At 40.1% G+C, this 27,810-nt stretch overlaps 1 protein-coding gene across 1 annotated transcript in view; it reads left to right on the top strand.

The window, feature by feature from the left end:
• The window catches only part of LOC116816345 (connector enhancer of kinase suppressor of ras 2-like), a 518,029-nt gene that overhangs the window by 358,119 nt on the left and 132,100 nt on the right, over positions 1 to 27,810 (top strand). Inside the window, exon 17 of the mRNA XM_075068744.1 lies at positions 11,637 to 11,882. Within this exon, the coding sequence (XP_074924845.1) occupies positions 11,637 to 11,882 (246 nt within the window). The remainder of the gene's footprint in view (positions 1 to 11,636; positions 11,883 to 27,810) is intronic.

Raw genomic sequence — 27,810 nt, 5'->3', positions numbered from 1 at the left:
AGCAGCCGCAGCAACCCGGCAGCCCAGGGCGCCCCCCCTGGAGTCAGGGAGCCGCCGCCGTGACCCGGCAGCCCAGGGCGCCCCCCCAGGGTCAGGGAGCCGCGGCTCCGGTGGACTGCCACAGGCATGCCTGTGGCTGCTCCGCCAGAGCCACGAGACCCGCGCGCGGGGCGGTGAAATGTCCCGGCGCCTAGGGCACCAGAAACCCTAGTGCCGGTCCTGGTGGTAAGGTGACCAGATGTCCCATTTTTAATGGGACAGTCCAGTTTTTAAGCCCTCCTGCAGGTGTCCCAACATTTTCTTAAAAATGGGCAAATTGTCCCATATTTTCTGCCTCCCCGCCATGAGTACCGGTAGGTCCGGCTGCTGGCTGGATCCCTGCTCGTGAGCTGCCCGCCCACCAGCAGTGAATGGGGCAGTACAGTGATGGTGGGGATGGGTGTACAGGGTTGGTGGTGGAGTGAAACTGCAGCGTGTGGGGCTGGGCTGCTCCCCCTGCCAGTCTCTCAGCAAAGCACCCGCTGCGTGTGGGCTTTCAGTAGGATTTCCAACTTTCTAATTGCACAAAACTGAACACCTTTGCCCTGCTTCCTGCCCTGCCCCTTCCCCGAGGCCCCACCTCACCCCTTCTCTGAGGCCCCACCCCTGCTCACTCCATCTCCCCTTCGTTGCTCACTCTTCCACACGCTCACGCACTTTCACCAGGCTGGGGCAGAGGGTTGGGGTGCAAGAGGGGGTACGGGGCTCCAGGGTAGGGCCAGAAATGAGGGATTTGGTGTTTGGGAGGGGGCTCAGGGCAGGGACAGGAGGTTGGGGTGCAAGAGGGATTGTAGGGTGCCGGCTCCAGCTAGTTCGTGCTTACCTCAGGCAGCTCCCAGAAGTGGCCAGCATGTTTGGCTCTTAGGCAGAAGGGCCAGAGGGCTCTGCATGCTGCCTGCATCCACAAGCACAACCCCTGCAGCTCCCATTGGCTGTGGTTCCTGGCCAATAGGAACTGAGGCGCCGGCACTCAGGGCGGGGGCAGCACGTGGAGTTCCCTTGGCTGCCTCCCAGCTGGAGGGACATGTGTTGCCAACTCTGAGAGCCACCTGGAACCAAGTAGGGATGGGATCCTGCTTTTGCCCCACTGCGCTGCCAATTGAACTTTTAGCAGCCCAGTCAGCAGTGCTGACTGTAGCCACCAGAGTCCCTTTTCGACCATGCGTTCTGGTTGAAAACCAGAAGCTTGGCAACCCTAGTTCTCAGCCAGCCGGGCCCCGCCCCCCATCCCCTTTCCAGCTGGCACTGGCTGCATACTGCGAGCTGCGGCATCCGATGAGTGCCAGGTAGTAGCTGGTTAGGTGTCACCTCTACTGCCCACCCATTGGCCCCTTATGTGCTCCCCCTCTGGCTGTCGTCTCCCTGCTTTGCTCCTTCGTCCCCTTCTCACCCTCCACTGCTCCTCCATATCCCCACAGTGGGGTATGTCCTGCTCCCAGCACTGAGCCCCTGCTCGAAGCACTCAGCTCACCAGCAGCCTGGCCGGCAGACTCCTTCCTTCCCCCACTGCTTCTGTCTGGGTGGCACCCTGGGAAAGCCCAAAACCCTTCGGCCCAGGTTGCTGACCAGGAGGAGCCGAGCACTGCATGTGCCAAAGTCCCATGCTAAGCCTGTTCCCACCCCAAACCTGTAGGCTCCACAGCAGCCCCCTGGGCAGGGGCTTAGCACCCTATTTGCCTGTCCCCACCCCCACTACCCTGGGTCCTGTCCCCATGAAGCCTGGGGCTGCTCCGTCCCCTAGGCACCCTCCCCTGCTGAGCCACCTCTCTGGCCAGGCTCTGTGGCTGCTGAAGACATGGAGAGCAGAGAGCATGGGACAAGGAGGATCAGTCAGTTGGTCACCCAACCCCCCTCCACATGTGAGAATGGGATACGGGTGTGTATGTGTATCACATCTCCCCATGTGTGGGGGGGTACCAGTGTGTGTATCACCCCTCCCTGTGTGAACCCTAAAGCCTTAAAGATAAAAAGGTAGATAAAAATAATCCAACTGCGTAGTATTTCTGTTTAATGGGGCTCAGCCAACTTGATGTTAATTTGAATATTTGTACTGCACAGTTGTGATTGATTACCATTGAACTCACTTGAATACAAGTAATTTTACCAGACGTCCCGTATTCAGCAGAGGGGAGTATGGTCACCCTAGTTAGTGGCATATGTGAATTTTACTGGTAGTGTCTCAACATTGTATTGGGAAGCCTGTATGGCTTGTGCCTGTGCTGTAGCACTATCTCTGAACTACATTAATTGAATGCCCATGTTGTTCAACTCTAGCTGATCCCAAAATTGCTAACATTATAGTGCTTCCTTGAAAACATTTACAAATATGCATTGGACAAATAAACAAAGAGGCTGTAAAAATCAGTTCTAGTCTTCCAGGTAAATATATTTTAAAACTAATATCTATAGACTTTCACAGGCCTCTAATCTGTTACAAGAAATGTGAAATCTCTACAGAAGACTGACACTATTAATCAGCTTCTTCTTAATGTATTCTCAAACATATTGAATACAGTTCTGCTTCACCTTTGTTATGGAGTGTACTGTAAAATGCATTAGAAATAAAACAGGTGTCTAGTATTGTGACCTAATGACATTACCCTGCACTGCCATGTAAGAAAAAGATTAAACATTCCAGGACTGCTTTCTTATTCACCACAAGGGTATATAAGTTCTGTGCCTACAGAAAACTTAGTTCCTTGGGCAAAGGAGAGGGAAATGCAGGGAAGTGTCTTTCATGGCTCATCAACAACCTCTTTCATCATTAAGAATCAGTGATAATGTGCTCACCACAGCTCATAAGAAGAACCATACTGGCTCAGACCAATGGTCCAACTAGCCCAATACCCCATTTTCTGATAACAGTCAGTGCCAGAAGCTTCAGGGGGAATGGAAAGAACAGGGCAATTTCAAGTGATCCATCCTGTTGTCCAATCCAAGCCTCTGGCAGTTGGAGGGTTAAGGACATCCAAAGCATAGGGTTGCATTCCTGACCATCTTGGCTAACAGCCATTGATGAACTTATCTAATTCTTTTTTGAAGCCAGTTATATTTTTGGCCGTCACAACATCTCTTGGCAAAGAGTTCCCAAGTTGACTGTATTGTATGAAAAATTTCTTCCTTTTGTTTGTGTTAAACTCGCTGCCTATTAATTTAATCAGGTGATCCCTCTGTCTTATGTTTTGTGAAGGAGTAAATAACACTTCCCTATTCACTTTCTCAGCATCATTCATGATTTTACAGACCTCTATCATATACTCCTTTAGTCATTTCTTATCTAGGCTGAACAGTCCCAGTCTTAATTTCTCCTCATATGGAAGCTGCTCAGTACCTCTAATCATCTTCATTGCCCTTCTGTGCATCTTTTTACAATTCTAGTATTTTTTTGAGATGGGTCAAGCAGAACTGAACACAGTTTTCAAGATGTGGATGAACCATGGATTTATAGAGTGGCATTATGATGTTTTCTGTTTTTTATCTATCCCTTTCCTAATGCACATTATGGCTAGTTCTCTGAAAACATGCTCAATGACTCCACGATCTCTTTCTTGCATGGTTACAGCTGTTTAGACCCTATTATTTGTATGTATAGATGGGATTATATTTTCCAATGTGCATTACTTTGCACTTACCAACACTGAATTCAGTCTGCCATTGTGTTGCTTAGTCATTCACTTCTGTGAGATCCTTTTGTAACTCTTCACAGTCTACTTTGGACTTAACTATCTTCAATAATTTTGTATCATCTTCAAATTTTTCCACCTCATTGCTCAATCCCCTTTCCAGACCATTTATGATCATGTTGAACAGCATAGGTCCCAGTACAGATTATTGCTATTTACCTCACTCTCTTGTGAAAACTGACCATTTATTCCTATTCTTTGTTTCCTATCTTTTAAGCTGTTACTAATACATGAAAGAACCTTTCCTCTTATCCCATGTTGCTTACTTTGCTTAAGAACCTTTTGTGATGGACCTTGTCAAAGGCTTTCTTGACATATACTATACCCACTGCATCACTCTTGTCCACATGTTTTTGACACCATCCGGAATTCTAAGAGATTGGTGAGGCATGATTTCCCTTTTAAATAAAATGTTGACTCTTCCTCAACAAATTATGTTCATCTATGTGTTTGATAATTTTGTTCTTTACTATAGTTCCAAGCAATTTGCCTGGTACTGAAGTTAGGCATATCGGCCTGTGATTGCTAGGATTGCCTCCGGAACCTTTTTAAAAAATAGGTGTTACATTTGCTTCTCTCCCATCATCTGGAACAGAGGCTGATTTAAGTGATAGGTTACATACCACAATTAGTTCTACAGTTTCATATTTGAGTTCTTTTATAACTCCTGGGTAAATGCCATCTGGTGCTGGTGACTTACTACTTTCAATTTATCAATTTGTTCCAAAACCACCTTAATTGATGCCTCACTCTAGGACAGTTACTCAGATTTGTCACCTTAAAAAGAATGGTTCAGGTGTGGGAATCTTCCCCATATCCTCTGCAGTGAAGATTGATTCAAGGAATTAATTTAACTTCTCTGCAACGGCCTTGTCTTCCTTGAGTGCTCCTTTAGCACCTCAATTATCTAGTTCTATGCAGTGGGTCTTTGTCAGAATGGCTGGAAAAAAAGAAGTTGTTGATCCTTTAAGGGTTCACTTGGCAAGTGATAGCAGAGGGTGAGGGTGGAGAAAGTTTACACAGAGGAATGGAGTATGGAACAGCAGGAGAGCAGGAAGCAGCTGGACTTGGGGTGGGGATGTGAGGCACTGCCCTTCCTGCTGATGAAAAGTGTTGGATTTATACCCTGTGCCATGCTGGAGAAGCACTCTTTCACTCAGATCAGCACTCCCCTTCCCACTCATAAAATCTGTAAAAGGACCATGTTTCTTCATAATCAGCTATGGACATTATGACAGTCACCCTTCTTTCCTTGAGAACTGGGAAGGAATATTTTCCTCACGATCACATTAGCTGAGTTGGGGTGTGGTTTGTCACCTTTCCCACAGCAAGTCTGGGACCTTGGGGTGGTGGTGCAGAGGGTTTAGATTATAATGTAAAACTCATGACAGATGTCCAGTGCAGGTACTCATTATAGAATGGAAACAGTTATCAGGTCAAATGGATTGGAAAAGTATTTGAGGGAGAACATTTCATGAGGAACAAGGATTCGGGGCTCCTATATCTAGTACAGTGGGGATCCAATCCCATTTCTGTTTTGCTAGTCCCCAGCTAAGGGAGCTTAGGAAAGGGGATTCGAGACTCCTACCTCGAGGGCAGCAGGGGAGCTGACCCCTCTCCTTTTTTCTAAACTCCCTTTAAAACTCATGCCAAGGAAGTCACAGCAATGGGGTGCCTGCAGCCTGGTTGGGGATGATGTGGAAATGATTACGGAAATGATGATGACCTGCACTGTACAATTTATTGCAGGGTATTGCCAAATATATTTTAAGTGAATAAAGTTGTGGCCTAATTAAACCACATCCATTGCCTTCTATCTTTCTTCCTCTGTATCTGAGCAATATGCTTCAAGTAAAGATCTGTTCAAATCCTCTTTGGCAAGAATGATGGTGATTGTGATGTTGAGCTTCAAAGATCCTTTAAGTCATGAGTGCAGTATAATTATCTAGATAGGTAATAAGGAGTCTCTCGGACACAGGATTCCCATTATCACAAATGGAGTTTCTGCATGTAGAGGGCTCACAGGAGTAAGAAGTAGCTGTCTGTAGCTTAATAAAACTCAAGGATATAATTGAAAGTTAATATAAAAAGTTTAAAAATACTTTTTGATAATATTTTCAATTATATTTAACTACTTCCATTCCAAAATACAATCATTCCTATTTAATTCCGCAAAACTTTTAATTTTCTGTTCATTCATACTAGACCATGATTTCATACCAGTATTTGAAATTTTTTCCTATTTTATTCTAAATACTAACATTTAATTGTATTTATCTAAAATTTTACTTGTTCTGAAATTATGAGTAAAGACATGATTGGGCTAAAAATATCTGACAAAATACAGCATCCAGTCAGATCACTCAAGATTTCCAAAACATCTGTTAGTCTATAAGGTGCCACAGGACACTCTGCTGCTTTTACAGATCCAGACTAACACGGCTACCCCTCTTATACTCAATCCATATTATTATTGTATATTAGGAGTCTAGTGGTACTTTTCTTAAAATCAATATCAAAATTCCTGTTGACTTCAGTAGAAAGAGGTTAGGACTAGAGCTGTGGGAGGGGAAATGTATTTTCTGTTCCATGGGAAATCCACAATTTCAAAAAAATTTCCATTCCAAAATGGAACAGGAACAACAAAGTTCAAAATATCATTGAAATGAAATTCTGAAAAAAAATCATCTGGGGTTGATCAAAACATTTTGTTAAATAAAATAAAAAATTCATTCCTGTTTTGACCTTTTATATATTTTTTAAAATGGTTTATATAAGTATTTAATTTTGTTTTAAAAATTCATATCAAAAACATTCTTAAAATGTTGAGATAGGATATTTTGACATTATTGAAATGCTTTGTTTTCTTTTTTAAACAAAATTTTCTCAAAATCAACACATTTTCTAAATGTTTTCATGTTGATAAAAACATCATTTTAAGTTGAAAAACAGTTTAGATGATAATTTTCTAGTTTGGACCCTCCTATTAATCATGTACATGTCAAATAATTTATTATATTGTTAAGTAAGGACCCGATTCTTGTGTAGAAGAGCATTGACATCAGCGAATCTATGTGCATTTGTAAGGTCACTTGTGTACAGTAAATAAGCTTAAAAGATCCTTGATGATAAATTACTTTTAATATATGAATTGACCCTTTATTTATTGATGATCAATTTAACTGTACATAGCACATATTATTGGTGTATAACTGTGGGCATGTAGAGTGAAACCCATCAAAAATCCTCTTTTCTGTAAACTGTACCAATAAAATCATTTGTATTAATAACAAGGTGGTTTATGGTATCAGAGGGGTAGCCATGTTAGTCTGGATCTGTAAAAGCAGCAAAGAATCCTGTGGCACCTTATAGACTAACAGATGTTTTGGAGCATGAGCTTTCGTGGGTGAATACCCACTTCGTCAGATGCATGTAGTAGAATTTTCCAGGGGTTAGGTATATATATGCAAGCAAGCTAGAGATCTGAGGTAGTCTCAATCAGGGAGGATGAGGCCCCATGTTCTAGCAGTTGAGTGTGAAAAACAAGGGAGGAGAAAACTGGTTTTGTATGTTGGCAAGCATTCACAGTCTTTGTTTAATCTGAGCTGATGGTGTCAAATTTGCAAATGAACTAAGCTCAGCAGTTTTCTCTTTGAAGATCTGATCTGGAGGGTTTTGCTGCAGGATGGCACCTTAAGGTCTGCTATAAGTGTGTCCAGGGAGGTTGAAGTGTTGTTCTAACAGGTTTTTGTATATTGCCATCCTAATACCTGAATTGTGTCCATATTATCCTTTTCCGTAGGAGACTGTCCATTTGGCCGCAATGTACATAGCAGAGGGGCATTGCTGCATATGATGGCATATATTAAACATGGGTGGATGTTGCAGGTGAATGAACCGGTGATGGTGTGCTGATCTGGTTAGCGTCCTGTGAATGGTGTGCGCTGGTTAAGATATGTGGGCAGAGTTGGTCATAGAGGTTTTTTGCAATGGATTGTGTTCCTAGCTCAGAGTTACTAGGTGCGGTGATGGCAGTTACGGTGAGAATATGTTTCAGGTTGCAGATTGTCTGTGGGCAAGGACTGGCCAGCCACCAAGCCTGTAGAAGTGTGGGATCAATTGTCGAGGATGAGGTTGTTAGAGTCCCTGATGATTCGTTAGAGGGGTTTTGTGGAGGACATGTATGAGATGCCAGTGGAGTCCTGATTGAGTTCTTCCCTGGGTTTGGTCTTGCAGTAGGCAAGATTCTGGTACACGTTGGCTGCTGTTGACTGTTTCCATAATCTTCCTTGTGCGGGTATTGTAGTTTTGAAGATGGCTTGGTGGAGAATTTGTAAGCAGGTTTGGTCTCTGTCTGAGAGGTAGAGCAAGATGCGGCTGTACCTCAGTGCTTGGCTGATAGACAATCGGATGTGTGATGTGCCCGGGATGGAAGCTGGAGGCATGAAGGGTAAGGCATTGCAGTCGGTAGGTTTTCGGTATAGGGTGGTTTAATGTGCATCACTTATTTGCACGTGGTGTCTCGGAAGTTGGACCTCCCTGTAGATTGGTCGGCTGAGATTGATGGTGGGGTGGAAGCTGTTGAAATTGTGGTGGAATTTTTCCAGAGTCTCCTTCCCATGAGTCCAGATGATGAAGATGTCATCAATGTAGCGTAGGTAGAGAAGGGGTGTGAGTGGACAGAACTGAGGAAGCGTTGTTCCAGGTCGGCCATAATGTAGATGACAAATTTGTCATCTACCATTTATGGTAGATGACAAATTCAATATGAGTCAACAATGCAATGATGAGGCAAAAAGCACACCAGCTAAGCATCAGTTGGCGTACCCATTCAATTTTGGGTACAGTTTTAAAAAATAATGGATAGCAATGAAACTGTCAAAAGATTTGAAAAATAAGACCTGTGAGGAAAAATTAAGAAATGTGCAATGTTCATTTTAGAGAAAAGAAGATTTAAAGGAAATATGGTAACTTTGTAGAAGTATACTCTTTAAAGTAATATTATGAAGTGTTTAGGGCTATATTAAATTCATTTATAGTGAATCTCAGAGTTACAGACATCTTGGGAATGGAGGTTGTCCGTAACTTTGAAATGTTTGTAACTCTGAACAAAGCACAGATCCAGTTGCCTACCTTTAAGATGCAATACAGGCACAACACAGTATTTGTTTTTTTGTTGGGTGATTTTTCGTTTTTTGGTCTCTGCTGCTGCCTGATTGGTTTCTTCTGGTTTCACATGGTGTCCAGTTGACCAGTCAGTCCATAACTGTGATGTTCGTATCTTTGAGGTTCTCCTGTAATATAGAAAGAACAAGAAGTACTGAGGTTAAATATATGGGGAAGTATTTTCTAAATATTTTCTATGTGGAAGATATTTTGAAGGGATTTGGTGGATTTTTCATTATAGGAAGCATTCACACTTAGATTAGACATTCATAGGATTTTTCAATTCAGGTAACTTTAATAATTAGATTCTGCCTTTGGAAGCACAGATTTCATATGCAAAGATTGCAATGGGAGCTCCATACAAAATTTGTAAGATAGTATTTGGCTCAAGGACTGTGTATATACTGCTAATAAAAATGTATTTGAACATGGTATGTACTTTGTAAATTTCACTTCATCCTACCTAAAGAAAAACTCTTAGATGTGTTATGATGGGATGACATACTCAATCCTGTTCTTGATCAATTCTACCTGCCATTTGTAAATTAATCTTTAAGTGAATATTACATTGCCCACTGTAACATATTCTTTGTTTACTAACCACAGCTAGTGTTAGCTTTTTATAATATGTTGGCTAATTGGCTGTTAATTGTTAAGAGTTGCTCTCTGAAATAAAGTATTACCAGTTGTTTATAGCCACTTGTAGCTAATAAATTAATTATGCATATTCCAGACATAATGATATATACATAAAATATTACAGCTGCAGTGCATCAAGGATGATGATTAGGATAGATAGACATTATGGAATTCAAAGATTCATGAACTATTTTTGAGTTAGAAAATAGTCTGTGCTTTGAGACTTTTTACTCATAATTTTGTAATTTAAACCCATGGTTTTCTCCGAAGGACATCAAATTATTTTCTTAATTAAAGATAAACCTACTGTATGTATTAAGGATAAATACTGCACCACTCAATTCCTCATAAAAAGCTACAGAGGCGTGAGTGGTTGAACCAATTCCTTTTCAACATAATAAGAAATAAACGTATAGTGATGGTGCAGATCCAAGGATTCTATCTGGTTGGGTGTCATCATTAATCAGTCAAAGTACAGAAATGAATGGTTTTATGGCTAACACATAGAACTGGAAGTCAGATGATCTGGGTTCTATTCCTAGTTCCTCTGCTCTGTGTGTGTGTGTGTGTGTTATTTTCAACAGTTCAAGCATATCTGCACCTAGGGCTTGCATGTGACACCTATGATAAGATTAATTTGGAAAAGGCAGCTTTAAAAAACTGCTAGAAACAGTAATTGACCAAGAAGAGTTTTTCCTGATTATGAATTTTTTCTAGCTGGGAAGGCCAGTGATTCAAACACTTACTCTGGAGGAACTAGGATGGAAGTCTGTGGAAGCCTATAGAATGATTATTTCCTCCATGCACAGTTATCTTAAACTCAGTTACTGTTCTGACTTGTTAACTTTTATTAATTACTGTTGATTCAAGTACAGCAAGCCATACTTTTCCAAAACACTAGAGCTGGGCAGGCATTTCACAGGTGAATCTGCATTATGAAACACAAATAAAACAAAAATATTTAAAATTTCCTAAAAACAAAATTTAAAAAAATTCATACTGATTTTGACTTTTTTCATTTTATATTATAAATTTTAAAATGTTGAAATGAAAAATCATTTCAAAATGGAAAATAGAAACATTCCATTCTGAAGAGGTTGAAATGGAATATTTTGATCTTATCAAAATCCTATTTCTATTGTTCTTTATCAAAATCGACATGTTTTTGCAAAACGTGTCATTTTTTATCTATTTGCATTTTCCAGCAGAAAAACATTCCATCAGAAAACTTCTGACTAGTGCTACAAAATACCCTTCTCAAAATCTTGTAGTCTAATGTCTTCATGACCAACATTCTAGAATCCGCTAGGCAGGATTTTGGATCTGTCTGCTATAGAAACCTGCAAAAGAACCATCAGAGAACCTCATTGCTAGGTGATGGCACATTTGCTTTCATTAGAGTATCTGTGAGCATATATTATGCTGTACTCTAAAATGTACTGAAAGAGTTGACTAAATTGCGTAGCCAAAAAAATTGAAAAAGACTGGGCTCCAGAATTGTGCAGCCCAAGTGCTGATAAGGACTTACAGTTTGAGAAAAACTATTGGAATAGGAGTCTCAGTGGTTCACAGTTTTAATGCACAACGTCCAGCATATTTGTTAATTCAAAAAAAAAGTCAAGATTTTCTAAGGCTTTGTGCTGTAAATGAAACAGCAGAATCAATGCTGTTGTCTCCATCTGTTTCCAGGTGGGAAAGAAACAAGGTAATGTGCACTTGTAGTTACCATGCCATATAGAACAATGGCTTCACTTGGTCCCTTGTACGCTAGTGAACTCTGACTTAGCAAGGTGTGCTTTTCTCAAGAGCAGCAAACATTTTGGATCGAAGGGCTATGAAAGACTGAGATAATAGCTATGTTCCATTTATCACGTCTTAGTAAAACGTTCTCCAGACAATACCCACGTGAATAAAAGACTGTGGGTTGCAGTCTCCATTTGAAATGTCATATTGCAACTCCCATTATTACCCTGTTTAAGGTGTGGCTTTATTTTTGCACAGATGTGTGCTTGAGTGGTTAAGTATAAACGTGTAGCCTGGTTATATTTTGTGTATTTGTTTTGTCTTATTCATATTTCTTTTCTTCTTCCTCCAACAACTGACTCGGAGAATTCACTCCTACGATACCTGAGTGATGACAAGATCTTGGTTATCCAAGAAGAGCCTTTGGCACAGAAAGACAACAAGAGAGACACAGGCCGCAGGTCAAGGAAAAAGGGCAAAAACACAAGTAGTCCGAACTATCCAATTAGCCCATCTATGTTAACATCTACTGTTAGCGTTAGGCTGGAACCTGGGCAGCAAGATGTCCTGAATTTCTCACTAGCTGAAAGCAACACTGTTCCACTATACCACGTAAGTTCATAAAAATTTGAAGTTTTAATTCTTTTTTCTTAATAGCCATTGGAACTAGGATTGGCACAGCGGAAATATGATCTTATATCTTACAGTATCATGTTGCATGGCAGGGTTCTATGGTTCATTTTTCACATCCATACCATAAGATACAGAGCTCATCTGAAAACCATCTGGATATTATGAAAAAGTTCAGTCCATAATACAGAGAACACTTATCCACTGTGGGTAGGTCTATATTTGTGTCAGCATGTAGACTGCAGACACTGCTCACCCAATTAGCATGGGTATAAATAGCAGTGTAGAAAGTGAGGCACAGCTTAGATGAGTATAGTAGAGAGAGGCCAGTACCCTACATGGATCTCTGCACACTCAGTAGTGCCTCCCATATCTACTCTGTTTTTAGCAGTGTGGTATCCTGGTGCAAGAATCTTTCCATGCCACAGTGAAAGACTCTGGCAAAGGGGACGCAGTGAAGGAAGGATGTGACAACAGCTCCCTCACTCAGAAGTCACATTCTCCTGTATCTTGACTATGGTTAGTGAGCTGTAGTTTTAACATGTTAGATGGTGAAGGTAACACATAGACGAGAGTCTAGGGTTTCCTTCAACCAGATAATGTGAAAAAATATTAATTTCCTTGTCTTCACTAGGATTTTTGCACATTAGTTGACTTCTATCAGTTAGCACATTAAAAACACACCTTTATTCCTAGTGAAGACAAGGCCAGTGTGACTCACTTGGTGGGATCTCTTCATTTCCAACTAGGACAATTGATGCCAAACCAGGAGATCTTCAGTTTGATGTGTAATCATTAGGTGAATCCAATAATGAACTTTTTGCAATATCAGAGAATATGAGTCTCCCCATATTCTGAGTTTCTGCAGTCGATACAAAGAGCTCATTGCTTGGACCATGAAAGCATTCTCAATCATAGTGGGTAGAGAGGCATGTCCCCTGACATCCATATTACCTATCTTTTGAGGAAGGAAAAATTGGTCAGAGGATCCCTGACACTAATTGCCTACTCAGGTTGTGATTACTCAGTGCTGTTAACCTTGTTGGCTGGGTCCCTTTGGACCTGCTCCAAATTGCAGATCTGCTGTCCTGAGACCCAGTGGTTCAGTCATTCAAGCAAGCTCTTTCTAAAATCTTGGGGTGTAATCATAGCCGTATTAAGTTTATTGGAGAAATTCAAATGTATTTAAATAGTGTCCAGATTTCACCGTGGAGTTTAAGTACAAGGAACATATGAACTATTATGCTGGATCAGACTTGAAGCCCATCTAGTCCAATATCCTGTTAACAACAGTTGCCAGGACCCGGGTTTTCAGAGGAACATTAGAATTTCAGAGTATCCTCCCCATAATAGATCTTATCTTTATCTTTTGTAGTCAAAGATTGGCTTACTCCCTATAACGTGGGGTTTAATATGCCTTCCACAACATTTTTGTAGCTGTTAATTATAGTAACTGTGAATATTCTTTATATTTATATAAATGCCCAGTCTCTTTTCAAATCTTGTTAAATTCCTGGATTTAATGACTTTATGTGGCAATGAGTTCCATGGTCTAATTACACATTGTGTGAAAAAGTATTTCCTTTTATCTGTTTTGAATTTCTCACCTTTTTATATTATTGACTGTCCCCTTGTTCTTATATTATGATGCAGGAAGAACAGGGTACTGCTACTTATAGCCCATTTCAGACTGGTTTCCAGCTTAGCAAAACAGGCATTTTTGTTCTTACCTTTTAAATTGATTTTCTGCAGAGTGAGACCACCAGTCTGGAAGCCTCAGCCACATAGATATTGCTCAAATCATGGTTGTTTTTTCCCTGAGTTATTTGATTACTTAATATAGATGCAAATAAAGTTAGCAACTGGTTCTTTAGTCAAACTGTTCTACATGGGAGGAGGCTAGAACCTGAAAAGCCTAACAACCATCTGGGTGGGGTTCTCTGTTAGGAGGTAAGGAGGAAGAAGCCCATTTCAGATTGGTTAGCCCACTATGCAGAAACTCAGTATTCAAGGTAAAACCAAAATCTCCTTTATTGCACATGTGTCTGAGAGAGAAATTAGTACATATCCAGAGTGGACTGCACTCATCACTGATTTAACCTCATTGATATCAGTGAGGATGTACCAGGAACAAATCTAACCCTGTGTCAAGTAATGTTGAAAGTGAAGTCACTGTGGCATTATAACTTTTTTTTTTGTAAAACTATTCTCCCAAAACACTATTTCAGTTAATATATTTTTATTTTATTTAATCTTAACTCCATTACATCTACCTACTTTATCAAATTCCCAATATATTAATCTGAAGTGCTCCAGCAGAGTATTCAGTATTAGTGGACTGTTTTTGTCAGCACAAATAAATACTCTTGCTCACTGAAACTGGGCAAAATGGTTACCTCTGAGACATAATTAAGTTGTTATGCATTGGCTTTAGCTTTGTTACACTTCATTAGTCTTGGTAAACAAAAGACATTTAATTTAGACTATAGTGTCTATATGCATGAATAAGTAACTCAAAATGATGTTTTTGTTTTCCACTGGAACATGTAATTATAAAAAATGTTTAGAACCAGAGAGCAAATGGCTTTTGTTTTTATTTTGTTTTGTTTGGGAGGGAGGGAATAGTTACCACTTCTGCTCAGATGCAAAATTGACCAGGATATTTTTGAGTAATAAAAAACAGTTATGCTGCTTTTGATGTTTGCAAAGAGCTATTTCTACCTGGAAGAAAATGACATCAAGGCCTGACCGTATGTGCTTGGGCCCAAAGAAAATAATATGAAAGCTTTTCTAGAAGGCTTTGTATTGTGATGTTCAACCATTCACTGGGATTCCACCATATTCATTATATACGTTTCCATCTACCTCATGGCTTAATGAAAGACTTTGACTGGCCACTATAGAATCATAGAAATGTAGGGCTGGAAGGAACCTCGAGATGTTATCTAGTCCATCCCCCCATGATGAGGCAGGACTAAGTATACCTAGACCAGTGGTTCTCAACCTACTTATCATTGTGGGCCACATATGCACCACCCCAACACACAGACCCCCATGCCTAGTACCCACCTCAACCCAGAGACCCCTCCACAGAGTGGGGCCAGGAGCTGACTCCAGTGCGGGGCTGGGCAGCAGGGCAGCCCCAGATCCCACCACGTGGCAAGGCAGAGCAGCCCTAGCGCCACGGACCCCACCATGTGGCAAGGCAGTGCAGCCCCAGCAGCCCCGGGCCCCACCACGTCGAGCGGCCGTGATGGCCTTGACCCCAGCCATGCGAGCCTTGCAGCTTTTAGCACACAGCTGAGAACCGCTGACCTAGACTGTCCCTAACAGGTGTTTGCCCAACATGTTCTTTAAAACCTCAACTGACAAGGATTCCACACCTTCCTTCGTAATTTATTTCTGTACTTTTCTATCCTTAATGTTAGAAAGTTTTCTTACTGTTGAATCTAAATTTCCCTTGATGCAGATTAAGCTGATTACTTTCCTCAGTGGACATGGAGAACAATAGATCCAGGATCAGATTCACACTCAGGAATTGGATCCAGTAATGTTACCCAAAGTTCAACAAACTTCCCTGAGGCAGGGTTTTCCACCTTAGATGGACACTCCATGACCTTTTCTGCAACAAGCATATGATATGATGCTGGATTGGAGCAATTGGCAGGACTGGCACATGCCACTTTGGGTGCTTTGGCCATACTGACCAATTCCCACTTATCCTTGCCCTATAAGAAAGTCTGATTGTTTGGTTCCAGATCAAGCACAGCCTAAATCTGTGAATCTGAGGTGGCTGAGTCCTATACAATCAGAACCAATAGATACAGAACATTCTTGTAAAACTTAGTACAAGATATGCTTTTGGAAGAAGAGGGAGATACATCTCCTCCAGTTGAATTTAAAAAACAAGAAATTGAATTAGATAGTGGTTCATCTTTGGCCAAGAATGTAGGAGAGGCATCTTTAGAAAATGCTATTCAGTTCCATGAATTAGTAGACAGAATAGTGTCAATTTTTGAATTACCATCCTGGTTTTCAAAATATTAGGTTCTACTACAAGAAATAAAATATCTTTGCCAATATTAGAAGGGCTTCAACAATCAGCAAATGCAATCTGGTCCAATCCATCTTCATGTCAGCCAAAAAAGGCTGACAAATTATACCAGATTCCATAAGCGGGGTTTTCATGTTCACCTCCCTCTGATTCACTTGTTGTGGTACCAGTGGTACAAAGATCAAAGTCCAAGTCTCTTGCACTCCAAATGAAAGAGAAGGGAAAAAGTGAACACTTTAGGAAGAAATTTTTCTTCAGCTTCCTTGAATATGAGAGTGGCCAGTTACCAAGCTAGATATCAATTTCTACTTTGGGAAAAGATTTCACTTTTTACTAAAAACCTCCAAGAATTTAAAAGTATCATTCAAATGATCAATTTTCTGTTTGAGAAACTGTCTTCTAATAGATGAAAGGAAGTCCTTTCTATCTCATTCTCAAAAAATCTCCTTCATTGAGGAACTCTCAACTGGAAAAAAAAAAAAGAAAGATTTCCTCCCAGAGGAAAGGTTCATGAAGTTACACAACAATATTCAGAAATTACTTCATGAACCCTCTCAGCTTGATTCTACTAGGTCTCATGGCCTCAGCAATGTATATGATAACTTATGCCAGGTTGAAAATGCGGCTGCTTCAACATTAGGTTTCAAGAAATCTCAAAGCCAGCCTAGGCAATGTGTTAAAGATATTCACTATTCTGAGAAAAATATGAATATCTCTAAGGTGGTGGCTCAAACCAGAGAATGTTGTCAAAGAAGCTTTATTCATCCCTGTGTCAAAACTCTTCCAGGATGGATTGAGAACATCTAAAAACAGTTTTTCTTTTGGAGTCTTTGGAGGCACCAAGAATCCCTTCTTCATATACATGTGTTAGAAATGAAGGCTATTAATCTTCCTATCCTTCCTTCCACAATTACAGAATTCAAGTAGCAATGGACACCATGTCTATAATGTACTACATAAACAAACAATGTGGAGTTCAGTCACCTCAGCTCTGCAAGGAGGTGATAAAGCTTTGGAACTGCTGTATCTTATATAACATTTGATTGTTTAGAGCGTGCATCAGATGAGCAGGGATACTCAGAGATATACAAGTGGTCCCCAAAATATTTGGTAATTCAGTACTTTTTTAGCTGTAGGTCTTTCTGGCCGTAGACCAGTTTTGCTGTCAGGTTCAATACCAAGAGTCCTCAATTTTGTGCAAGATGTGTTCCTCCTCAGTTGGAGAGGGGCCTAATATAGGCCTTTCCTCCATTCCCACTAATATTAAAGGTTGTTAAGAAAACAAAACAGGACTTGGCCAAGATGATCTTACTTGATTCTATGTGGCCAAAATAGCATTGGTACACCACTCTACTCCTATCCAAGGGAATATTCAAGTTGCTTCCAGTGAAAATGAATTAGTTTCCCAACAGGAAGGGAAAGTTCTGTTGAGGTGCAACATGTTTTAATTCTAGGAAGCAGACCACTAGAAAATGTTATAGCTTGAAGTGGAAAAAAATGTTATATGGGTGTCTCATAAGGTGTTGTCCCAGTCTTGGCTTCTATTCATTACACTTTAAAATATATATTGCACTTAAAAACGATGGGTTTGTGTCTCCTCATTTAAGGTCCACAGTGATAGTAGCTTTTCATAGTCATATTTACAGTAACTATTTTAGTCAAAAGATTTTTTAAAAGTTTATTGAATTTGTACCCCCCAGGATGAACCTGAGCTCTTTTAAATTTGTCTCTTCCCTTTGAACGTCTCTGAGTGTTCCTAGTTTCATCTTTCTATAAAGACAGCATACATTCTAGCAGTCACGTCCACTAGAAGGATTAGTGAACTACACACTCTCATGGCCACTCTCCCTTCCCAAACTGTTTTTATAAGGATGAAGGTCTTTGGGTCTCACTCCAGATTCCTTTCTTAAGTAATGTTGGACTTCCACATAAATCAGTGTATTAATTTTTCAGTATTTTTACCCAAACCCATGCATATAAGGGTGAATCCAAGTTACCCAGCTGTATCCATAATGGACCAAAGCAGAATCCCAGAAACAATTCCATACTTTTTGGAGTTTGAAATTCAGATTTAGTGGCTCAGGAATTTGCCTTGTCATAACCAGTGCTGTAGTGGTCCTTCTGCCTTACCATAGTGATGGTATTTTGATCTATTCTCCTTTTCACAGTCTTTGACAATCTTTAGGTTACATAGCTCCTGTCTCTCTCTTCCTGTCCAATCCCTGAAATGGAGCTGGTTGGTACTGTAACCAGTATTATTGGTTGGTACATTAGCAACTCCTTTTCCCAGCAGCACAGTCCCATGAATGGCAGTGAGTGTGGTAGGGAATTACATGAGTTTTACCTGATTTTGAGGGGAAATAATTAAGTGGTGATGGCTTGTTTGAAAAGTTTGCAAGCCATACAAACCCTTTAAAGCAACCAAGGCTGAGTCAGTAAGCAGAGCCGGCTTTAGGCCGATTCCTCCAATTCCCCCAAATCGGGCCCTGCACCAAATCGGGCCCTGCACCCTAAAGAAGAGCGCCTAACTTAGGCGCCTTTTTAATTTTTACTCATCTGGCAGCACTCTGGGTCTTCAGCGGCAGGTCCTTCATTCGCTCCGGGTCTTCGGCGTCATTTCGGCAGCAGTTCCTTCAGTGCCGCAGAAGACCCGGCGTGGAGTCCCGGAGCGCCACCGGGTGAGTCATCCCTGCCGGGGCCCCGTTGTAACTATTCTAATTGGGCCCCACACTTCCTAAAGCTGGCCCTGTCATTTATTCTTAGATAGAAGTACCAGTGTTCCCAAACAGAGAGCTCTCTTATATAATGTCTTGTATTAGCAGGTGTTTGTTTGTACTAGTATATTCTGCTCAGTGGGATCAGAACTGTGTATCTATGTGACACAGGCCCAGTCATACTTGTAGATAAAAGCTTATGGCTTTAGGGGTCAGTGTTTATGGAGCAGGGAGGAGTTCTGGATTTCATTCCCCTTTGAAGTTCCTTGTGTCCGTAGAGTATAGGAAAGTCGCAACAATGTTATGGGTTTAAATTAGGCTCCTATTATTTCAAAATAGATGTTTATGATTTAATATATCAATAGGCATGTACTGGAAAACGTCATATGCAGGTTGGTACATTATACTAGATCTGAAAGTTTTTAAGAAAAGCTGTCATGTACAGCAAATCATTTTAAGTGAATGACCACTAGAAAGCCAGCTGAGTTTCTTTTGTTCCTTCTTTTGCCTCTTTATAGTTTAGCCTTTTGGAAATCCCTCTTTTCATTACATTCATAGTGAGAAATGTTCTGTAGTTAACCAATGCTGGGCAATAGTATAATAAGAAAATACGCTGAGTAAATAAGTTTACAGCAGCTGGTTAGAAGCAACTGTGCACTGCATTTGGAAGCCACAGTTTCCTAAATTACACAAGTTTTAGAAGGCAATTTAGCAGTAGATATAGAAATCCAAGAGTAAATTCATTTTCACAGTATAAAGTTGTGATTTGATACAGCTTGAAACCATGCACAAATAACTGCTTGTCACTAGTATGCATGATAGTCATCTTGTGTGGCTTCAGACCTAAAGGGACTACATCATTTTATAATCCTGCCACACTCTGTCACGCAAACTGTTTCATACATAATCTTACCAATTACTGTAATAAAAGGGAAAGCATCCACTGTTTATAAAATGATTATTAGCTAATGGTCTGTAACACTGTATAGCAAGCTATAGTGTTAGATGGTTACAGTGGAATATTCTTTTACTTCTAGTCCAGAACAATCATTGTTTGAGTTATATGTACAGTAAAATGTCCATTTTGAGTATAATAAAATTTTTGCTGATTAACTAGCTGTCATTTTTATAGCATGCAGAACTAAGAACTCCTATGGCTTGGTCCCTGCAGCCTGGTTTACACTAAAAATTAGGTTAATCCAACTACATTGCTCAGAGGTGTGAAAAATCCACACCCCCAAGTGATATAGTTAAGGTAATCTAACACCCCCACCCCCAATGTAGACAGCACTAGGTTGATGGAAGAATTCTTCCATTGAGTTAGCTACTACCTCTCAGGGAGGTGGATTACTAAAGCCCTGCACAGATAAAAATTTACATCTAGGGAGGCAGATATCTGCGGATATAAATCGGTATCCACAGAACCGCAGGGCTCTCCTGGGAACCACAGGGTTGAAAGGAGCAGAAAATGGAGCCGCCGCTCCCAGGAGCCAGTGCCCTGTTCCAGCAGCTCCTCCGGTGTGGCTGTACCGCCTGCAGCCCTGCTCCCATCCCTTCCACGCAGCTGTCTGCATCTGTTGTCTGGGGGCATAAGTGCCGCTTGAACACAAGAGTGCAACCAGGGACATAGTCTTCTCCTCTCGCCACTGCAGTTCCTGGGAGAGCCCTGCGGTTCCACGGAAACTGATGTATATCTGCGGATATCTGCATCCATGGATATACCCTTGTATATGCACAGGGCTCTGTGGATTACCTACACTGATGGGAGAACTTCTTCCATCAGTGTAGGTAGTGTATACACTGAAGCACTACAGTGGCATGGCTGCAGCTTGTTGCTGTAGCATTTCAAATGCGGACAACTGCATGAAATTTATGTTAGACATGGAATTCTGTCACAGCTGCTTGGATTCATTATGTGTGAAAACTATTCAGTTCATTCTATCCTGGCCGCCTTAAAAGCTTCCAATGGCTTTATTTTACAGTTATTTAAAAAAAAATTAGAATGATTACAAAATTATTTTGCTGTGACTGACATTTTGGATTCATTCTACCTAAGGTGTGAGTCCTTTGAAGGCGTCGATAGCTTTACAAGTCCTGATTTGCATTCTAAAGCATATTTGACATTTCCAAAGCTCACATGCTTTTTAATACAAAACATTTTAAAACATTTTAAAAAGACATGGGGATTTACTCCTTGAGTAAAAAAAATGGTGGCCTGCACTTTGTACTGCATGGCTACAACAATTTTACATTAATAAGATGATAAGATAAAGTTTTGTCAACTGTGAGGTAGAATGAGCTGGAAGAAATTAAGGAAATTACAGGCAATCATACTACATACAGCACTCAGGTCTATTCATAAGAATCACAATAAGAACATAAGAACGGCCATACTAGGTCAGACCAAAGGTCCATTTAATGGCATTTTGGTGTCAAAAAGAGAGGGGAAATTATAGAAGGTTATATTTCTGAATAGAGGCTTAATTTCTCTGAGCAAACTGTCTTCTTTCCTTATTGTATAATAATGTTATCTGATTTTTTCTTCTACTTTTTAGTATTTATGCTACATACAGCCATCTATATAATGAAACTTCAGGTTAGCAAGACTCAGAGTTTACAGTAGACTGTATAAAGAATAACCGGCTGCTGTGACTATGAGGTTTTACCAAACCAAATTTGTTGTGAAAAGAAAGTGTTCTGCTGGCTTATAAAAATACATAAATAATTTGTTTTTGGTACTGCTAAGTGGTTCTACTCTGTTGTTTGTCTCTCTGTGTTTTCCCAGGTGTCTGAAATGTTTGACAGTAGCAGGATCAGGCCTTAAATAAGATTTAAAAAAATAGGAAAGGTTACTGAACTCAAAAACTGCTAAAACAATATTGATCAAATTTACATTCCTGCTTTCCCTCTCCCTGCACCCACGCAACACATTCCAAAGTCACTTTTAGACAAAGACCCAGATTTAGAACATTTCAGTCAAGGTAAATATTTTGGAAAGTTGGAATGACAGTGTGATAATGAAAATTGTTATGCACCCTTAATGAACATGGGTGATGGCCGGTGTTCTGTATAATAAAATATAGTATGATTAAATAAGAAAACAAGGGACCCAGTAATATTTGGCTACCCCACTATCACCTCCTTGCTACGTTTACATAGAAGTAAACAAAATGACACTTATTTAACAGCAGCTGTGACTACTAAGCATAGATATAGTCTTACAAAATTGATAATTACACAGGCTGATCATGCCAGATAAATGTTTACAAAGCTGTGTGGTACTAGAACCTAAACATTGAGTGGTTTCATAAATTCTGTGACGATGCAGAGTTAGCTGTGTAAAATGGATATGTAGGTAATACAATATTGTAGGATGCCCAGATTATAAAATGGTGCACAGGATTGTGCTAATTGGAATACGTCAGGGAACACTACCCCTTCAATGCAAGTTTAGAATTCTAATTTCAGAGTTTTAACAATATGTGCTTGGATGGAGGTTTTTTTGTTTGTTTTTATTTGGGGCTTTTTAGTGTCACTATATTCCTCCTTCAATAGACCAATCAATTTCTTTAAATCAGTACTTGAGAAGTTTCAGTATCTTTGAAGGAAACCTGCTATGTGGAATAAAAGACTTTCTGATCATTACAGTTCGTTAATTATTAATATTAAATGCCTAAAAAATGTTTGAACTACCTGCTATAACAACTATCAGAGGGGTAGCCGTGTTAGTCTGGATCTGTAAAAGCAGCAGAGAATCCTGTGGCACCTTATAGACTAACAGACGTTTTGGAGCGTGAGCGTGACGAAGTGGGTATTCACCCACGAAAGCTCACGCTCCAAAACGTCTGTTAGTCTATAAGGTGCCACAGGATTCTCTGCTGCTGCTAAAACAATGACAATGAAAGAGGAAGTTCCCACATTGACGGTTTGACATAGTTTGAAACAGAAAAATGTTGAGCTAATTGTCAAGAACAAGTGTCAGCAACCTGGACTTCCTGGAAAGAATTACAAAATAGAGGCTCACATAGACAGACAGCAGCACCATTTCTAGCTATGGAGATATTAGAAAAAGGGGCAAGAATTTCTGATTTTTTTTTCTGAAGAATGACTTTAAATTATATTCTTATTTATTAATTAATTTTATTGAGTCTCACAATTCTACTAGGAAAACTAAAAGGAAAATATGTCTCAGTTGGAAGTTGCTCTTTGCATATCTTAAAGCAGTGATCAGTTCCTTGATTAATTGGATCAGTTTTCAAGATGAGTTAGTTTTGAAGGTCTGAGTACTTCATATTACTTAATTATTTTAAAACTGTTTCATCTCCTTTAGGTTAAAGTGGGTTTTAAGAACACACTGGTCATGCTGTGGTTCTGCAGCAAAAAGTTTAGTAGTAATGAGACTGAGAGAATGCAAAGATATGTAGCAGTACAGAGAATAATAGAGTGGCATCAAGAACCAGCAAGTAAACAGCAGACAAAAAAAATGTGCCAGGCAAAAATTTGAACAGTAAGACAGGGCAAGGGTACCCTAGACAAAGAGAGCACAGACAGAAGGTTAGCCACAATGTGAATAAGTACCCTTTAAAATATTTATATTGGAATTGCCGAAGTTTTTTTTCCATAGCTTTACAATTTAAGGCCAGAAAACACCATTATGACTGCCTAGTCTTATCTCCTGCATTATACAGGCTATAGAATTTAATCCAGTTGTTCTGGCATCAAGCCCCTAAATAAGAAGGTTGAGGGGTCACGAGTTTTCATTTCACAATACAATATCTGTGCTCAGTATCCACTGAGTAACAATATACTTGTATTTCATAATAAAGAAACCAGCTCATAAACAATGAAATCTTCCCATGTTTTTGATTTATGTATGTAATGTGTGGAAGATAATCTTGGCCGCTGACAGATTTTATGATAGATACTTTCACTACTATACTCCCTACACAGTGAAATTGAGAATATGTCCATTCTAGAGTAGAGTCACTGTAAATCAGTGGTTCTCAAATTTTTGTACTGGTGACTCCTTTCAAATAGCAAGCCTCTGGGTGCAGCTTCCCTTATAAATTAAAAATACTTTTTTATATATTTAACACCATTATAAATGCTGGAGGCAAAGCAGGGTTTAGGTTGGAGGCTGACAGCTCGTGGACCCCCTCCCCTCCTGCCCATATAATAACCTCGCAACCCCCTGAGGGGTCCCAACCCCCAGTTTGAGAACCCCTGCTGGAAATAGTACGTCAGAGATGCCTTTGTTTATTTTTTAAGTGTGTCACAGTATTAAAATGGTTTAGGGCTTATCATTGTTACACTGCTCTTGCTTAACTTCCAATTTATTTTCTGTCTGCTGACCAAGCAGAGCTGTTAATACATGCCCATTAGCACAGAGCTTTTATAGATGAATGGAGTAAAAGCTACAAAACTATTTCTGGAGCTGCCAGAAGCCAATTTGACAAATGGTACATAGTTTAATGGCACATGTTGAGAGCTAAAAACGTGCAGTAAAATAGTTGAACAAAAAAGGTAGCATTAGCTCTTGTCGTCACATGTGCAATTTGGGATGTTCCAGCTGCACCAAACATCTCTTTTGGGTGCTAGTAATCCTGAGCACTACTATAATATATATTATAACAATAAGATGGGCTAAGGAAATCACATATTCATGTGTTTAGCTCCATGTGACTGAAAAAGCGCTGGCCCTTCGTTTCTTACTTCCTGTTTCAGAAAAGAAGGGAGAACTGTCTCCTTGGCAAAGCATGGAACTGAGAGTCACTTCTAAGTTTTATTTCCAGTGTAATTGGGAACTTGTTTTGTGGCCTCAGGTAACCACTTAACCTTTCTGTCCCTTAGTTAAACTATCTGTAACATGGCTAATATCACTTTCCTAAGTTGCTGGGATTTTGAAATTCATCTATCCACCATATCCCATGTGTTCTAGAAGGTGGTTAAGAGCCTGATGTACAGCCCATTGAAGTCAATGTGAGTTTTTCCAGGCCCTATAACTACAAGGTGACTCTTACTGGCTGAGATGATGATCCTATTTTACTTTCGTAGAACACCATGACTGCGTCAAAGGAGCTTGAATTAGCAGGAGTATAAGCCTTCAGAGGTATGACTGAATTTAGTAAGGTGGTACCTCCATGCAGCCTGTTCCATAACATAGTGCCCCCCCGTAACTTAGCTAAAAATGTCATTTTATTGATCATACTCTGCATAAAATTACAAATGCATAGATGTGAAAGGGAAACAATTTTCACCCTTTATAATATTAGGGAAAGGAAAGAGAAAGAATTAAATTGATTAGGGCTAGCTGAATACAATCAACAATCTTTAAATGTCTGCATGCATCCACTATTTTTTTGGAGGTCCTTGATGAATTGTATGGTAGAAGTGAAAAGAATAATTTTTAATCAATGGCAATTACCGTGATATTATATCTGCAAAACGGTCAGAAGTTTGATCATCATCTGCCTAGTGAGAGAGAGCCCTAGACCATGCTAATTCAGAAATATACGCATCTTTGACTTCAAAAGAAAATAGTTTATTTGGACTGAGTTATTTTCTTTTGAGCAACAAAGTGGAAGGTCACCTGGTTTGGCCACTTTGTTACAAAAATAGAGGTTATTTAGTTTTCCTTATTTTCAGTCCTGTAGGATATACCTTGTTTATCAGGAATTGCTAACCTGGAAAAATGCATTGCAACACAGAAAATGTGAATCTGCCTTGATCCAAAGTTATGCCATATTTTCATAAGTAATTTTGCTGTCTTATTTCATCTTCAAGACATTTAACGTTCAGTTATTATAAAAACTTTGAAAGAAAGAAAGAAAGATAAAGAAAGCAAATGAGGATGTTAGAGCTTCTGCATGAGGCACACTTGACCTCAGATGAGGCTTAATCAGAATGTGACTGGGTAGGAAAAGCAGTATCTTGTTCCTTATCATCCACATCTAGAAGGTTAGCCATCCTTTTCCATAAAGCATTGATGGTAACAGTCTCTGAGTGAATTTGAAATGATCAGGGCAGATTTTTAATCCTTACCATCATTATAAATTTATATTAATTAATCATTGTGCATATGTGTAATCCACACACCTCCTGGATGTGGTGTTCTGAACCACCTAGTGACACTGAGACCACTTAGAAAGAGAAAGAGAGAAAGATTAATGAGTCTGCTCTACAGCCTTAGCTAACAGCCAGTTGGCTTTTAGTTCATGCAATAGAGGCTCATGCACTAAGCTCCAGAGGTCCCGGGTTTGATCCTGCCTGCCTACGACCAGGGTCTGTTGGTGTTATAAGTGGGGGCTCAGCTGGGATTTCAACTGGGAAGTCTCTGAAACTTGGGACCCATTTCTTCAGCTAAGGGAAGTATGTAACCCAATACCTTCTGGATGTGGTGTTGTGTCCCATCCAGTGGCAACGAGACCACTTAAAGAGAGAGATAAAATGAGTCTGCTCTACACCCTTAGCTAATAGCCAGTTGCCTTTTAGCTCATGCAGTAGAGAGTCATGCACTAAGCTCCAGAAGTCCCAGGTTCAATCCTGCTTGCCAACGATCGGGGTCTGTCAGTGTTACATATGTATGAGCCTAAGGTTGATGATCCTGAAACTTTGCATAGGATTCTTACTAAATGATATGGAGAACCCCATATTCCCAACTGTGATTCCTGGGGATTTTAATGAGGTGCTTGACTTTTTTGTGGACAAATCTTGGCTGCAGAATCATAAACCAACCAAAACTAGAATGGGTGTAGAGTTGCACAATAAAGATCTGGGACTATGTGATATCTGGCAGTTTTCACATCCAGTGGGTAGGGGTTATTCATATTTTGATATATGGGTCTTATTCCTATATGGATTTCTTTTTGATCTCCAGGGACTTGGTTAATTCTGTAATTAACTCCCCCATGAATACAAGTGCTGACTCTGATTGTGCCCCTATAACTCTTCAAATAGCAACAGATCTGGCTGAGAAATGACCATATAGATAAAGATTTAATTCTTCACTTTCATTAGATTTCCAATTCAAATTATTTTTTAAAAAGAAATTGGGCTATGTCTGGAGATAAATGAACCCCCAGCATCTTCTAGCAGGTTATTGAGGGAGACATTCAAGGCCTATCTGAGGGGTAAATTGTAAGTTTTGTATTTGCCAAGAAAAGGCAATGGAGAAAATCTGATAGCCCTTCAGAAAAATGTAAAAGGGCTTGATTTGTCTTATGTCACAGCCTCATTTCCAGATTTATTGCTATCCCTGATTAATTGTAGATATAAACTCAGTAAGCCTTGGTATAGGCTGAATTTGTCCTATTTCAACTCAAGTAGGACTTCTAGGAGTCAAGTGGAAAAGATTGCAAGTTGCTGGCATACTGCCAAGACAAAAGACTTCTGCATGTAGAATTATGGCCCCCATGATAAACATGGTAAATTATGTATATCACCTAAAGATATTAACATAAGATATTTCCTGGTTTTCATGAAGATCTAATGCAGATCTAATGCAGATTTAATGTCCAGCTCTAATGCATTCAAGGGTGGTGAGGGAGTTGGCTGATGTGATTGCAGAGCCATTGGCCATTATCTTTGAAAATTCATGGTGATCGGGGGAGGTCCTGGATGATTGGAAAAAGGCAAATATAGTGCCCATATTTTAAAAAGGGAAGAAAAAGAACCTGGGGAACTACAGACCAGTCAGCGTCACTTCAGTCCCTGGGAAAATCATGGAGCAGGTCCTCAATGAATCCATTTTGAAGCACTTGGAGGAGAGGAAGGTGATCAGGAACAGTCAACATAGATTCACCAAGGGCAAGTCATGCCTAGCAAACCTGATTGTCTTCTATGATGAGATAACTGGCTCTGTGGATATGGGGAAAGCAGGGGATGTGATATATCTTGACTTTAGCAAAGCTTTTGATATGGTGTCCCCCAGCATTCTTGCCAGCAACTTTAAAGAAGTATGGATTGGATGAATGGACTCTAAGGTGGATAGAAAGCTGGCTAGATTGTCGGGCTCAGCAAGTAGTGATTGATGACTCAGTGTCTAGTTGGCAGCCGTTATCAAGCAGAGTGGTCCTGAGGCTGGTTTTGTTCAACATCTTTATTTATGATCTGGATGATGGGATGAATTGCACCTCAACAAGTT

The sequence above is a fragment of the Chelonoidis abingdonii genome, chromosome 8, assembly GCF_003597395.2.
Source record: "Chelonoidis abingdonii isolate Lonesome George chromosome 8, CheloAbing_2.0, whole genome shotgun sequence".
NCBI classification, from domain to species: Eukaryota; Metazoa; Chordata; order Testudines; family Testudinidae; genus Chelonoidis; species Chelonoidis abingdonii.
This window is presented reverse-complemented; position numbering and strand designations above follow the sequence as displayed.